At 46.0% G+C, this 16,403-nt stretch overlaps 1 protein-coding gene across 1 annotated transcript in view; it reads right to left on the bottom strand.

Moving 5' to 3' along the window:
• PDSS2 (decaprenyl diphosphate synthase subunit 2) overlaps positions 1-16,403 on the bottom strand; it is a 160,313-nt gene that overhangs the window by 85,784 nt on the left and 58,126 nt on the right. The window contains exon 3 of the mRNA XM_030195191.1: positions 4,084-4,282. Within this exon, the coding sequence (XP_030051051.1) occupies positions 4,084-4,282 (199 nt within the window). The remainder of the gene's footprint in view (positions 1-4,083; positions 4,283-16,403) is intronic.

A 16,403-nucleotide genomic window follows, 5' to 3' on the forward strand; every position in this document is an offset into this window, starting at 1 on the left:
ACCATTTTTATTGGACATAACAATACATTTCTTGATTAGTTTTTGAAGGTTGCCCTTCTTCGTCAGATTGGAAATAAGCAAATGTAATGGGCTAGAAAACCCAGATCTTTGTTAAGTCCTGTCTGGTGGGTGTCAAAATATTTAATCATTCTGACTTCAAAGGTCTTACGTTCCGTATTGTTTTAAAGTTCCCTTTTAGGATTCTTACCATGAAGTCACTGGTACAGTGTTCTGGTTTTGTAAAGTGCTGCCCAGGGGTGTGCTGGTAAATTTTTAACAACAGGCTCTTTTGCTGGACGTAGCCAGCTCTGCAGTTTGAAGGGCCAGGGATGGCGGGGGGGGGGGGGGGGGGGGAAGCAACACTTGCCTCTCTCTCCTTGCTCCCTTCCTGCGGGCACGCTAGGCATACCTTTGCTGGCAGCCAATAAATGGACTGCCACCACTCCCGTCTTGCTCTGAGCAACATGCTCGAACTTCTCTCACATGCTCGAGAAGTCCCAGCCTGCTGCTCAGAGCTGGAAACCAGGAGTGGGGAGCAGCAGCAGTCTATTTACTTGGCTGGCAGGGCTCAGCATCCCCACCAGCAAAGTAAAAGATAATTCAGCAGGGGGCCCAAGCCCACATTTTGGGAGCCAAAGTAGCCATGGAGGGCCCTACTTTAACAACCGGCTCCCAAAATTCTTTAAAAATTAACAACCGGCTCTTGCGAGCCTGTGAGAGCCTGCTCCAGCACACCACTGGTGCTGCCCCACAGGTGTGACATCTTTATTGGTACTGGCATCTTTCATATGGTGTCTATGTAAATGAAATCTCTTCTTTAGCCTCCGACTGGTTTCTCCAATGTAGCAGCCCTCGTTGCATTTTTTACACTGAATGATATATACCACACTGGAAGATGAGCACGTGAAAGATTCCTTAATGTTGAATATTTTTTCTTTATGAATGACTGTGGGGTCCTGCGAAATGTTTTGGCATAGCTTGCAATTGGATATATTGCAAGTATGTGTGCCATTCTTTTCTTTTTGAGTCTGTGTTGGGAGCTTATATGGAGTTATTATTTATACTGTGTGGTATTATTACTTTTGAATGTAGGTATTGTGATTTGCCAATAGTTACTTGGCCCCCTGAGGAAGCTTAAATTTCATAGCGAAACGGAGAGCCCCGTTGGGCAAGATTAAAAGCTAAGTAACATTATTATTAATATTATTGTTGGAAGAACAAAATATCACGATTTAGTAATTCACATATATTTTATGATATATCAGTGGAGTTTTTTCTGAGACCAATGATTACAACAGAGTCCAAGGAATGCTGGCGTTTGAGCACACTGAGCACAGTATCGCCACGCAGAGACTGCTGAGGTCTTTTTCTCCACTTTGATTTGGAAATAAGAAAAAAGAAAAAAAGAACTGATACCATACTGCACGTTTATTAAGTTAGTGTGTTTTGTTCAGCTCATTATTGACGTTATTCGTTGTAAAAACAGGTCTTGCTCAAAACGTCTTAATTTTAGTCCTGGACATGTTTGTTTTGTTCCATTATAACTGAAAAACGCCCAGGTCTTAGGAACGCCCAATCCCACCCTTAACACGCCTCTGACATGCCCCTCTTGAGATTTGGATGTACTGCAGGCAAACAGCATAGAAAAATATATGAAAAATGGATTAAAAAAATATCAATTTGGACATTTTTGTAAGAAAACCAAAGTCCAAATGCTGCTTTGATGCCACTTCTTAGACGGTTTTTTTTTTTGTCTTTTGAAAATGAGCCCCTAAGTTAAATTTCTTAACTGTAAAAGTAGCCTTCCATAGATTCTCAGAGCACAAGTTTTGTCCAGGAACAAACCAGGACAACCAAGAGGCCGTGTAAGATGGTGCTAATTCATGAAGGATCTTGAAAACAATTAAAGAAATTTAAATGTTATTCTTGCTTGCACAGGCAACCAATGTAACACAATTAAGAATGGTATTCAGCTGTCCCACCTACAGCCACCAAGGATCATAATTAGCTGCCACATTTTGTGAGACCTGTAGTTGAAAATCAGGTAGTCCAAGGAGAATGCTATTACAGTAATCCAGAGTAGATGATCTTCACCAAGAAATTTAGATGGGCATTCATGGTCAAATGATTTCCAGTATCATCTCTATGCTGATGACACCCAGCTTTACCTCTCCACTCCCGACATCACAGTCGAAACCCAGGCCAAAGTTTCGGCCTGCCTTTCAGACATCGCTGCCTGGATGTCCAACCGGCATCTGAAACTGAACATGGCAAAGACTGAGCTCCTTGTCTTTCCACCCAAACCCTCTTCCCCCACTTTCCGTCTCTGTTGACAACGCCCTCATCCTCCCCGTCTCTTCAGCCCGCAATCTCGGAGTCATTTTCGACTCCTCCCTCTCCTTCTCTGCCCATATCCAGCAGACAGCTAAGACCTGTCGCTTCTTCCTCTATAATATTAGCAAAATTCGCCCCTTCCTCTCTGAACAGACCACCCGAACCCTCGTCTTGACTATTGCAACCTTCTCCTCACTGGCCTCCCGCTTAGCCACCTATCCCCCCTTCAATCTGTCCAAAATTCCGCCACACGTCTTATCTACCGCGTGAACTGATACTCTCATATCACCCCTCTCCTCAAGTCGCTTCACTGGCTCCCGATCCGCTACCGTATACAGTTCAAGCTTCTCCTATTGACCTTCAAGTGCACTCAATCTGCAGCCCCCCATTACCTCTCTACCCTCCTCTCCCCGTATGTTCCCACCCGTAACCTCCGCTCTCAGGACAAATCACTCCTATCTGTACCCTTCTCCACCACCGCTAACTCCGCCCCTTCTGCCTCGCCTCACCTTATGCCTGGAACAGACTTCCTGAGCCCATACGCCATGTGCCCTCCCTGCCCACTTTCAAGTCCTTACTCAAAGCCCATCTCTTCTCCCTTGCTTTTGGCGCCTAACCACCTTCCCCATTCATGATACCTACACTGACTACATAGTTTGTTTCCTTTAGATTGTAAGCTCTCTTGAGCAGGGACTGTCCTTCCCCATGTTTAAACTTGTACAGCGCTGCGTAACCCTGGCAGCGCTATAGAAATGCTGAGTAGTAGTAGTAGTAGTAATCTAAATAGACTCCTATCAACTTAATCTCCTCATACAAAGTAATTTGAACACCAGGAATAGTTGGTATAGTTTGATTTTGAGTTCCCATCCACAAAATTTTTGTTTTTCCCCAGATTTAACTTCAGACTTTTACTGCTCATCCATAAAGAGACCAGTTGGAAGACCTCATCCACCTCCCTATAAGAAGTCCTACAAGGAAAGAATACAATGTTGTCCGCGTAAGGATAATATGAGATTCTATAGCCTGGAAAAGTTTGACCTAACAATCGAAGACATACATTAAATGAGATTGGTGAAAGTGGGGAGCCTTGTGGCAACCCCACAAAATAGGTGCCGGGAGGATGATAAATCTCCACGCCATGTTCCTTCATCTCCCGATGCCGAGAAGACACAGCAAAAGAGAAACTGCTGCACCAATCCATCTGCTGGAGACAGAGAAATACTGGATTGCTTCTGGCTCTACCAGCTGTTATACTGATATTGTTGGAATCTTTAAGTTTCTGCCTCCATCTGCTGACAGGGAACATAATCTGTCATGTTAGACCTGGAACTGGGGTAAGGAAAGGCATATAAAAAAAATGCTCTCCTGCCAGGTTGCTGACCCCTTAAATGATGCTACCTTGTGCAGGTGCCTATACCTAGTGGCAAGGCCAGCTCTGTTTGGCCTCAATATAGCACTTGCATAGTAGCACTGTGAGTAATAACTGCTCATGGTCTTCTTCCTTAGAAACTATTTCCTTTAAGTAGATGATAGCGTCTCTGCATCAATATATACATTGTTTAGATTCATTTTGAGATGCTTTTTTTTTTGAGGGGGAGTGTAATAACAATAAATGAATCACATATTGCTGGCAATGCTTTTTTCCCTACAGAACTTGGCAGCTGTCGAAACCCCTATTGGGAGCCAGTTTTAGACAAATACAGATTCAATTCCTTCTTTATTTCATTGGGAGCAGAGGCAGAAGGTTACCTTGGTGTTCTGCAAGTGAGCCAGGCCCGTGCAAGCGTTGGCCAGAAGGAAGTCTCCACCCAGGATGGCCATCTTATTTCCAAACTGCATGTCCTTCATGGGGCCATCACAGGACTCGAGCTCTCCGATGTTCACGATGCCACGGTGTACCAGAAAAGCAGTGTGGATCAGCTCAGTGATTTCAGCAAGACTTCTCTGGCTGCAGGCAAAAAAAAATAAGAAGGGGGGGGGGATAGAGAGGTTACACCTGGCAGATTGGAACTGCACTAGAATAGATTCTGCTGCACTGCATCCTGCAATCCACGGAGCTGATCATAGTAACATAGTAGATGACGGCAGAAAAAGACCTGCATGGTCCATCCAGTCTGCCCAACGAAAAACCTATAAGTGTATACCTTACCTTGAATTTGTACCTGTCCTTTTCAGGGCACAGACCATATAAGTCTGCCCAGCAGTATTTCCCGCCTCCCAACCACCAGTCCCTCCTCCCATCACCGGCTCTGGTACAGACCGTATAAGTCTGCCCTCCCCTATCCTCGCCTCCCAACCACCACCCCCTCTTCCCCCCAACTGCTCCGCCACCCAATTTCAGCTAAGTTTCTGAGGATCCATTCCTTCTGCACAGGATTCCTCTATGCATATCCCACGCATGTTTGAACTCCGTTACCGTTTTCATCTCCACCACCTCCCGCAGGAGGGCATTCCAAGCGTCTACCACCCTCTCCATGAAAAAATACTTCCTGACATCTTTCCTGAGTCTGCCCCCCTTCAATCTCATTTCATGTCCTCTCGTTCTACCGCCTTCCCATCTCCGGAAAAGATTCGTTTGCGGATTAATACCTTTCAAATATTTGAACATCTGTATCATATCACCCCTGTTCCTCCTTTCCTCCAGGGTGTACATGTTCAGGTCAGCAAGCCTCTCTTCATACGTCTTGGAACGTAAATCCCATACCATCCTCGTAGCTTTTCTTTGCACCGCTTCCATTTTTTTAACATCCTTCGCAAGATACGGCCTCCAAAACTGAACACAATACTCCAGGTGGGGCCTCACCAACGTCTTATACAGGGGCATTAAAACCTCCTTTCTTCTGCTGGTCACTCCTCTCTCTATACAGCCTAGCAATCTTCTAGCTACTGCCACCGCCTTGTCGCACTGTTTCGTCGCCTTCAGGTCCTCAGATACTATCACCCCAAGATCCCTCTCCCCGTCCGTAACTATCAGACTCTCACCTCCTAACACATACATCTCCCATGGATTTCTATTCCCTAAATGCATCACTTTGCATTTCTTCGCATTGAATTTTAATTGCCAAACGTTAGACCATTCTTCTAGCTTCTTCAGATCTTTTTTCATGTTTTCCACACCCTCCGGGGTGTCCACTCTGTTGGAAATCTTGGTGTCATCGGCGGACTCTTTCAGTGTTTACTTCTGAAGACCCTTGCAACTGGAGCCCACATAGGACAACAAGCTGTCACGAATAAACTGAGGAAGAAGTGAGGACAATTTCTGTGTACAGCATCGTCAAAAGCAGGGTTTCCATCCAACTCAAGAGACAACTATGAGACAGTCCTAACACTTCATTTACTGTCTTTTCCGTATCCTGGGATCTTTCTCTCTCTCTCGTTTCTAGGCAATACATACTTAGCAAAAAGAGATTTGAAAATCCCAGGGCCAGTCAAGTTGGTAGCTCTGCTAGAACCCCTTGTCACAAACTGGCAAAATGAAAACCCCGCTCTCTCCTGCAACAGTGAATTTGGCCACCATTTTAAAAAACCCTAAGAACAGGGGAGGGGGGGGGGGGGGAGGCGGAATACTGAAGCCTCCAGACTACAACTTCTGGATTTCATTTGTGTAATAAGTTCTGTATACAAACAGCACAGATTGTGGGTTGTTTTTTTTTTTTTTTGCTTTATAAAGGGGCTTTAAACGCTGCGTTTTACAGCTAACTCTTAATGAGATACGGGCTGCCTCCTCGGCTTAGCGTTATTCCCAAGTTTGAAATCTTTCAAGCCATTCCGAGGGTGAATGAACGGCTGCTCACATCTTTTGAAAACTGTAATGGAAAACGTCTTGACAAGCTGCAGGTGGTCAGCTAGTCTATTAATTTGGTAAACACAAAAAGGTGCATTGTTAAGGATCGTGCCTGCATTCAGAAATATATCTCCCATGGAAAGGAGCAATTTGCTACCTAATTTGATCATTCTTAACCCTTCCAGGACTACCAAGACCCTTAATTGGTAAAATATCTAGAAAATGAAATGTTACTGCAGCCACCCAGGAGGTAATAAAACTTCGCTTACCAAGAACTGCGGTTTTATTAGATAACAGAAATGAAATGAAAACGGTAACGGAATTCAAACATGCGTGGGATAAGCATAAAGGAATCCTGTGCTGAAGGAATGGATCCTCAGGAGCTTAGTCAAGATCGGGAGGCGGGGATAGGGCTGGGCAAACTTGTACGGTCTGTGCCAGAGCCGGTGGTTGGGAGGCAGGGCTGGTGGTTGGGAGGCGGGGATAGTGCTGGACAGACTTGTACGGTCTGTGCCAGAGCCGGGGACGGGAGGCAGGGCTGGGGAGGTGAGGATAGTGCTGGGCAGACTTATACGGTCTGTGCCTGTGCCAGAGCCGGTGGTTGGGAGGTGGGGCTGGTGGTTGGGAGGCGGGGATAGTGCGGGGCAGACTTATACGGTCTGTGCCCTGAAGAGCACAGGTACAAATCAAAGTAGGGTATGCACAAAAAGCAGCAAATATGAGTTATCTTGTTGGGCAGACTGGATGGACCGTGCAGGTCTTTTTCTGCCGTCATCTACTATGTTACTATGTTACTATGTTACACGTGAAATTAGCAAGGGAAGTAGAAAATTCTTGGTTACTATAATTTTATTATATTGCTAAGAACAAACTAAAATGTTGCTCTAAAAATACTGATGACCTAAGGAACCCACACACCACCCTAAAGGCCCATTCAAGCAATTCCACATTTGTATCTACCAGACACTACAGGCTTGGATTCAGGAAATGGCGCCCAAAGTTAGGCGCTGAAAAGGTGCCTGCTAAACTAGTATTCTGTAAAGGGTGAGCATCCTTTGCAGAATACGCAATCAGCGCGGATCTCGCCGCTAATGGCTGTTGGATTTATGTCCTGCTGAAACCACTTATGATATTACTCTATAACACGACGTCTTAACTTCTGGGATCACTTCCGATCCGTCTACATTCCTCCCATGGCCACGCCCCTTTTCAGTAGAACGCTATGAAATTTAGGGGTCCTTTTACTAAGGTGCGCCGAAAAATGGCCTGCGGTAGTGTAGGCGCGTGTTTTGGACGCGTGCAGAATTGTTTTTTAGCGCACCTACAAAAAGTGCATTTTTTCGGGCAAAATGAAAATTGTTGCGCGTTCATTTTGGGTCCGAGACCTTACCGCAAGCCATTGACCTAGCAGTAAGGTCTCAGGTGGTAATGGTCTATGCACGTCAAAGTCTAACTGACGCGCGTAGCTGCTGCTTGTCAGAAAATAAAAAATATTTTTCCGACGCACGTAGCGGAAGTGCGCCAAAATTGAAATTACCGCAAGGGCCACGTGGTAACTGGGCAGTAACGGCGCTCATAGGCACCTACGCGGCATAGTGAAAGGGCCCCTAAGGACGTTACAGAATAGAGACTAGGGCAGATGTGCTCAAATATCCAAACTGTTGCCAACTAACTCCAACTACTGATTGTTGACGCCTCATTAACTAATTAATTTGTGTGCGAATCTGCCCTGGGCACCCAAGTTTGCGCGACCTATATAGAATCCAGGGGAATGTGTGCTGTTGTCCGCAGGACTATAGAAAAATGTCCAATAAATAGAACACCATCTGTAGACAAGATGCAGGAAGCCCAAGAAATCTCCAGTTAATAAGAGTAAAAAAAAAAAACCCACAAAACCACCAAGCAAGCAGTAGAAATAAAAGACAGAGACTAAGAAGCCAGCCCGGTACCCTAGCTGTCATTGTCAAGCAGCCCTGGGAGGAGGAGGAGGTCCGTATCTATTGAGTTCATCAGATGGACAAGCTGATTGACATTAGAGAGATTTGCTCTGGGCGAATTGAAGGCAACTAGCTGTCATGAATACAGATGAGAGTCATCTGCTTCCTACAGCTGAGCTCTGGCACCCGGCAGCTGCTCCTGGGACAGATGGGGATCCCGAAAGCCACAGCCATCTCAAGGAGACGGCTCATTTCCCCAGCTGAAGGCAGATATTAATATCCTTAGATCAGCTCCACCTCCCCGACCCCTGCGTATTCAGACAGAACCAAGATTCTCCTATTCCTCCATTTAACAAGGCTTTAATGAAGCAAACCTAAAACTCCATGTCTGCCTTCCGTATGCTGGCAGAAGAATAAAAGCTGGACACAGCACGTGATCACCTGGCTTTCGAGATGCATCCTGGCTGTGTGCTCCACATGAACTGAACTACATTCACCAAATATTTTTAAACGATGCCTATCTCCGGTAGCCTGATTTGAGTACGTCTTTCTTTTTTTTTCTTTATTTAAAGAAGTCTGCGAGCTGGTAGAATGCCTACACCTTCTGTTAAGAAGGAACAGGGGTGTAGCCAGGATTCAAATTTTGGGGATGCCCAAGGGTGGAGTGGGAGGGGGGGCAATGCATTTTATCTCTACAACCCCCTCCCGCCGCTGCATTACTACTACTACTACTTATCACTTCTATAGCGCTACAAGGCATACGCAGCGCTGTATACCATATATGAAAAAGACAGTCCCTGCTCAAAGAGCTTACAATCTAAATAAGATAGGCAGACAGACAGAACAATTAAGAGGTAAGGGAATTAAAGAGGTAGGGTACAGGGCAAGTGAGTAGTGGCTGGGAGTCAAAAGCAGTGTCAAAGAGGTGGGCTTTTAGCCTGGACTTAAAGGCGGCCAAAGACGGGGCTAGACGTACAGCCTCGGGAAGTCTATTCCAGGCGTGAGGTGCAGTGAGATAAAAGGAACGGAGTCTGGAATTAGCAGTAGAGGAGAAGGGGTCAGACAAGAGAGATCTATCTGCAGAGTAAGTTTAACTTTGCTTGCAGAGATATCCAATCCCCCCGCCAGCTGATGAGATCCGCTGCCCCAGCACCGCCGATACCTCTCACGCAAGCTCAGTTCGCACATGAACTAAGCGTTACGTGAGGAGTGTCAGCATTGGTGGTTGGAAAGGGAGGCTGAAGACTTCACTGCTGAGGAAGCCATGGGACAGTTCCAGGCAGCAGATCTCATCAGGGATTGAGCACCCCTGTCAGCCATTCAACAGGTACTTTGGGTTGTGGCGGGGGCAACAGCTCAAACTGGGAGGAGGGGGGGGGGGGGGTAACGCCACTGAGAAGGAATAAGGCTCCCTCATATCTACTCCAGACTACTGCTTTCCAGTGGCGTAGGAGGAGGGGGGGGCGGTGGGGCGGTCTGCCCCGGGTGCACGCCGCTGGGGGGGGGGGGGGGTTGGCTCCGCTGGTTCCCTGCCCTCTTCCCCGGAACAGGTTACTTCCTGTTCCGGGGCAGAGAGAGCAGGGAACCAGCAGAGCCGACGCAACTCCCAGCGACGTGCACGCGGGAGCAGGTCGGCCCTCTCGCCCGCCCCTCGCTTCCTAATTCAATGTAAGAATGCGCTCCGGGGGGGGGGGAGGGTGCGCTCCAGAGGGGGAGGCTGCGCGCCAAGGGGGGGGGGGCGCCGTGGTGCACCCGGAGGGGGGGTGCGCAGTGGTGACCCGCCCTGGGTGTCAGCCACCCTCGCTACGGCACTGCTGCTTTCATTCTTTGAAAGGGAGTTGCATCCGTCACAGCAAAGCAACAGCACTCAAAAGTAGAAATGCAGGGGATTGTTCTTTCATTGTTATTTTTACCACATGTGGGGATCCTGGGGCATTCATATTTCACGCTGCTGTTTAAGCTTGAAGCTGTTGGGGGTTGCAGCAGTTTACTCGGTTTGAGTTTGATTACTTCACTGTTTTGGGGGGGGGGGACTGAAAAATAAACTCAAGAAAATCAGTGCAGCCAGCTTCCTTTCTGCATTTTTTGACACGTTGCACTACAGATACGTTTAACAGGCTGGGTTCTATGGAGATTTACACTCCTGTCTCTACTTTTCACACACCTCTGAAAAATGATAAAGGGTATAAGAGGCCCAATCAGTACAGCAGTCATAGGGCAGCATGATGCAGGCAAATCTCAAAGGGGCCAACTTCAAATCCCCAGATTAAATTCCAGGCTCAGGCCTTTCGCCCCCATGGGCCATCAGGAAATGAATGTCCACCATCGCACAACGGCAACATCCAACAGTCGCATGGGTTCCATTAAGGAGCTGAACACTGTCACTGTAATGACTGGGATAGGTGAACTGGGAGGTCAAATTGCAGGTCTAGTTTCCTTTGAATTAAAAATGATTAACCCCCCCCCCCCCCCCCACCATTTCTTTCCAGACTCCGACTCTAGATCTGACTCCCACTGACATTAGGCTTTAAATTTTGTGTTCTGGGTCTAAAGTACTGGTAAATATCACTTATAACAAACATATAAAAATGATAAATTTACCATACATAACGCTGTAAGTTTTTATTTTGCAGCCGGAGCCGAGGTCGCTACATTTTTACCAACTCTGACTCCATACAAAATTACTTCACACTCTGACTCCACAACTCTGCCTTTGTGGACAATTTCAAGCCACTACACAGATAAAGGGTTTACTCCTCTGAGAGAATTTTGCACAACTGTGCAATGCAGAATTTGCACAGGATTCTGCACTTGCAGACATGGTGGCTCTCTTGGACCCCTTTCCCACCACTTATTGCTGGAGCCCCCATTGCATGGAAGAGAAAGAGGAGGAGGAGGCGGAAGCAAAAGGCTGCACACTGGGTTGTGTCCTCCTCTGCCATTCTAGGCCTGAATGCTCATTTGAGCTGTGGCTGAACAGAGACCCCCATGACTCAAAGAGAAGTCAAACCTGCCCTTTCTTTCTCTATAATATCACCAAAATTTGCCCTCATCCACACTCTTATCACCTCTCGCTTAGACTATTGCAACTTGCCTCTCACAGGTCTCCAACTTAGCCATCTCTCTCCTCTTCAATCTGTTCAAAATTCTGCTGCACGACTAATATTCCGCCAGTGTCGTTATGCTCATATTAGCCCTCTCCTCAAGTCACTTCACTGGCTCCCTATCCGTTTCCGCATACAGTTCAAACTCCTCTTATTGACCTATAAGTGCATTCACTCTGCAGCTCCTCAGTACCTCTCCACTCTCATCTCTCCCTACATTCCTCCCCGGGAACTCCGTTCACTGGGTAAATCTCTCTTATCTGCACCCTTCTCCTCTACCGCTAACTCCAGACTCCGTTCCTTTTATCTTGCTGCACCATATGCCTGGAATAGACTTCCTGAGCTGGTACGTCAAGCTCCATCTCTGGCCGTCTTCAAATGTAGGCTAAAAGCCCACCTTTTTGATGCTGCTTTTAACTCCTAACCCTTATTCACTTGTTCAGAACCCTTATTTTATCATCCTCACTTTAATATTCCCTTATCTCTTGTTTGTCCTGTTTGTCTGTCCTAATTAGTTTGTAAGCTCTGTCGAGCAGGGACTGTCTCTTCATGTTCAAGTGTACAGCGCTGCGTACATCTAGTAGCGCTATAGAATTGATAAGTAGTAGTAGTAGTGGTAGTCTTTGGGATTCCGGAATCTTGCTACTCTTTGGGATTCCGGAATCTTACTACCCTTTGTCCTTATCCCTTATTTGTCCTGTCTGTCCTAATTAGATTGTAAGCTCTGTCGAGCAGGGACTGTCTCTTCATGTTCAAGTGTACAGCGCTGCGTACATCTAGTAGCGCTATAGAATTGATAAGTAGTAGTAGTAGTGGTAGTCTTTGGGATTCCGGAATCTTGCTACTCTTTGGGATTCCGGAATCTGGCTACCCTTTGTCCTTATCCCTTATTTGTCCTGTTTCTCTGTCCTAATTAGATTGTAAGCTCTGTCGAGCAGGGACTGTCTCTTCATGTTCAAGTGTACAGCGCTGCGTACCTCTAGTAGCGCTATAGAAATGATAAGTAGTAGTAGTCTTTGGGATTCCGGAATCTTGCTACTCTTTGGGATTCTGCACGGAATCTTGCTTCCCTTTGTCCTTATCCCTTATTTATCCTGTTTGTCCTAATTAGATTGTAAGCTCTGTCAAGCAGGGACTGTCTCTTCATGTTCAAGTGTACAGCGCTGCGTACCTCTAGTAGCGCTATAGAAATGATAAGTAGTAGTAGTCTTTGGGATTCTGGAATCTTGCTACTCTTTGGGATTCTGCACGGAATCTTGCTTCTCTTTGTCCTTATCCTTTATTTGTCCTGTTTCTCTGTCCTAATTAGATTGTAAGCTCTGTCAAGCAGGGACTGTCTCTTCATGTTCAAGTGTACAGCGCTGCGTACCTCTAGTAGCGCTATAGAAATGATAAGTAGTAGTAGTCTTTGGGATTCCGGAATCTTGCTACTCTTTGGGATTCTGCACGGAATCTTGCTTCCCTTTGTCCTTATCCCTTATTTATCCTGTTTGTCCTAATTAGATTGTAAGCTCTGTCAAGCAGGGACTGTCTCTTCATGTTCAAGTGTACAGCGCTGCGTACGTCTAGTAGCGCTATAGAAATGATAAGCAGTAGTAGTAGTAGTAGGATGGCACAGCAGGAAGACATGGCCTGATGTGCAGCCATTCAATGCCATCTTCTCTTGCCATGCAATGGAAGGTTAGAGGGGAGCTAGGTAAGCTGATAGGGTACCTCTTCCCCAAATTTACCTCTTCTTTTCCTGTTTTTCAAAAAAGGAAGTGGCAGCAGTAATTCCCATAGGCTGCCCTGCAGCCGCTCCTAGCCCCTTCTCTTTACTGCGGGCGACCTCTGGCATAATTTCCTGTTTCCTCGGAGGCGGTCTGCAGTAGAGAGAAGGAGCTGGGATGGTAGCAAGGCAGCCTATGGGAATCATTACTGTCACCACTGCCTTTTAAAAAAACAAGGAAAGAAAAGGAGTAGCAGCCTAGTGGTTAGTGCAGCGGATTTCGACCCTGGGGTTCGATTCCCACTGCAGCTTCTTGTGACTCTGGGCAAGTCACTTAACCCTCCATTGCCCCTGGTACAAAATAAGTACCTGAATATATGTAAAACGCTTTGAATGTAGTTGCAAAAGCCTCAGAAAGGCGGTATATCAAGTCCCAGTTCTCCTTCCCTATTTCAGATTCTAGATGGAATGTTGCTACTATTGGAGATTCTACATGGAATGTTGCTATTCCACTAGCAACATTCCATGTAGAAGCCTGCCCTTGCAGATCAGCAATGCGGCCGCGCAGGCTTCTGTTTCTGTGAGTCTGACATCCTGCGCAGCCGCATTGCTGATCTGCAAGGGCAGGCTTATACATGGAATGTTGCTAGTGGAGGAGTAGCCTAGTGGTTAGTGCAGTGGACTTTGATCCTGGGGAACTGAGTTCGATTCCCACTGCAGCTCCTTGTGACTCTGGGCAAGTCACTTAACCCTCCGTTGCCCCTGGTACAAAATAAGTACCTGAATATATGTAAACCGTTTTGAATGTAGTTGCAAAAACCACAGAAAGGCTGTATATCAAGTCCCAATCCCTTTCCCTTTCCTGGGGAACACTGGGAAGGTGTGAAACAGGAAGGCAGGAGAAGAGGGGGTATATGCTTGGAGGGAACTGAGAAACAGAAAGAACTGGAGGTCTTGTTGCGAATTAGAGAGAGAATGAGGGTGGGTTGGGCAAAGGCAGTTGAGGGGTGTGGAGGGCAGACTAAACAGAATTTTTTAGGACTCAAATAATTGGTTTGGTTCATTAAAATCTCTCCAGGAACATTTCAGGTACTGGTACAGCTATTAATCTTTCCCAACTCAATTACTGCAATTCCCTTTATCTGGGTCTGCATTAAAATTGTTGAACAGATTGCAGTTGACTCAAAATACGGCCACTAGACTGATATTTAGAAAACAATTTGATTCCATGTTGCCCCTTTTACCTGAGCTCACTGCTGACCTGTAAGAGCTTGTGTATTACTTAAAATTTGCTGTTTAGTTTTTAAAAGTTTAGCGGGCTGTGTAAATGAAAGTTTACCGTTATCATCTTTTTTGGATTCTAACAACTCCAGCTGCAATGTGGATCGATTGATACTGACATTTCCATCTGTTAAGGGGTTCAAACAGAAAGCACTTTATGATAATTGTTTTGCTTATCAATGTTACGATTTGTAATTCTTTACTATCAGACATTCATCTTAGATCTAATTTTAAATTTTGGAAACAAAGGGCCCTGTTTACTATATAGTTTTTGTTTATTTATTTATTTCTTCCCAACTCGGAGGAATACTCCACGCACTCCAGTAGTTAGGGAGAAACAAAGTGCACACCACAAAGATATGAGAAAATACTAAGTTTTATTCACTTACCAAGTTAGAAAAACAGACAGCCAAAAACAGTAACGTCTACAAAGCTTTTCTCATGGGAGTGTACACAGGATGCATACAGGTGCAGCCTCTAAGCACATCTCCACAGAAGTAGGAAATACAATCACTTATATATGGTAAACTTAACACTGAGTCTATGGGAGACGTGTCACTAGGTCTGCCTTTTTTCATCTTCCTCGTTTCTTCTAAAGCTGATCAAGATTATTAGGGTAGTCCAGAGAAACATCATACCGATTAGAATGTTTACTTGCTTGCTTCACAGTCCATTTCACCAGCAACCTTTTATCTTATGCCTGCAGGTGCAGATAACGCCAGAAAGCCTCTATCCACATTCTGTCCTACGCCCCTGGCTGGAACATTTTTGCACTAGGTTCCTCTTTCTGCAAAGCTAGCTTGTCACTAAGTACAATCTCCAGGACCCCTCCCTACCCATCTTCAAATCATTGCTCAAAGCCCACCTCTTCAATGTCGCTTTCGGCACCTAATCACAGCACCTCTACTCAGGAAATCTAGACTACCCCAACTTGACATTTCGTCCTTTAGATTGTAAGCTCTTCTGAGCAGGGACCGTCCTTAGTTATTAATTTGTACAGCGCTGCGTAACCCTAGTAGCGCTCTAGAAATGTTAAGTAGTAGTAGGTCACACAGAAGCTAAGCTTTTAGATTGTTAGCTCCTTGAGCAGAGACCGTCCCTCTTTGTTTATTTGTACAGCGCTGCGTAACCCTAGTAGCGCTCTAGAAATGTAAGTAAGTAGTAGTAGTTTGAGCTGTTAGCTTCAGGCTTTCAGGACTTTGGTTCAGAGAAGGCCCAGACAGGTTCATTATTATCATTTTTAGCGAGTGCCATAGGAAATATATGGGTGTCTTTAGCGTTTAGCGCACGCTAAAAACACTAGTGCACCTTAGTAAACAGGGTCTAAGTATTATTTTGTTTAGGGAATTTTATTAGGATAAATAGATTTGCTGTTCTTTATTATGGATGTCCTGATTTCCTGCTATCAGAAGGAAGGGATCCTCAGGAGCTTAGCCTAGAATGGATGGCAGAGCTGGTGGTTGGGAGGCTGGGGCTAGTGCTGGGCAGACTATACGGTCTGTGCCGGGGGCTGGTGGTTGGGAGGCGGGGCTAGTGCTGGGCAGACTTATACGGTCTGTACCAGAGCCGGTGGTAGGAGGCAGGGATAGTGCTGGGCAGACTTATACGGTCTGTGCCAGAGCTGGTGGTGGGAGGCGGGACTAGTGCTGGGCAGACTTATACGGTCTGTACCAGAGCCGGTGGTGGGAGGCAGGGACTTATAGGGTCTGTGCACTGAAGAGGACAGTACAAATAAAAAAGTAGCACATATGAATTTATCTTCTTGGGCAGACTGGATGGACCGTGCAGGTCTTTTTCTGCCGTCATCTACTATGTTACTATGTTTTTGTTACCTTGCTCTGAACCTGCTTATAGGGATAAATCAGGCTACAAATATCAAAAATAACACAACATAACACTGGATGGTAGGGAGGCCGAGAACAGGGGAACCAAGAGAGGGGAGGGGGCAGGGGGAGAAACTGGGAGGTGTCCACCCTGGAGAAGGTTCGAATAAAAGTGTGGAAGACACCAAGACAAAATCCAAGATCATCTTTCTGTTCCTTAAAAGCAACGGAAATATTCTCAAAACGACCTTCACATGCAGTGTACAGGATGCACATGACCAAACGTCCCAACACAGGCTGTGTTTCAGCACGTATGCCTTCATCAGGGGACCTGTCAAAGTGATGCAATACCCGATACTGCAAACTGCTTTTGGCTGTGCTAAACGCATAACGGTATTTTGAGAGTTTGAGATGAGCACATGAGTGCTTGGA

Source organism: Microcaecilia unicolor, chromosome 3 (assembly GCF_901765095.1).
Source record: "Microcaecilia unicolor chromosome 3, aMicUni1.1, whole genome shotgun sequence".
Lineage (NCBI taxonomy): Eukaryota > Metazoa > Chordata > Amphibia > Gymnophiona > Siphonopidae > Microcaecilia > Microcaecilia unicolor.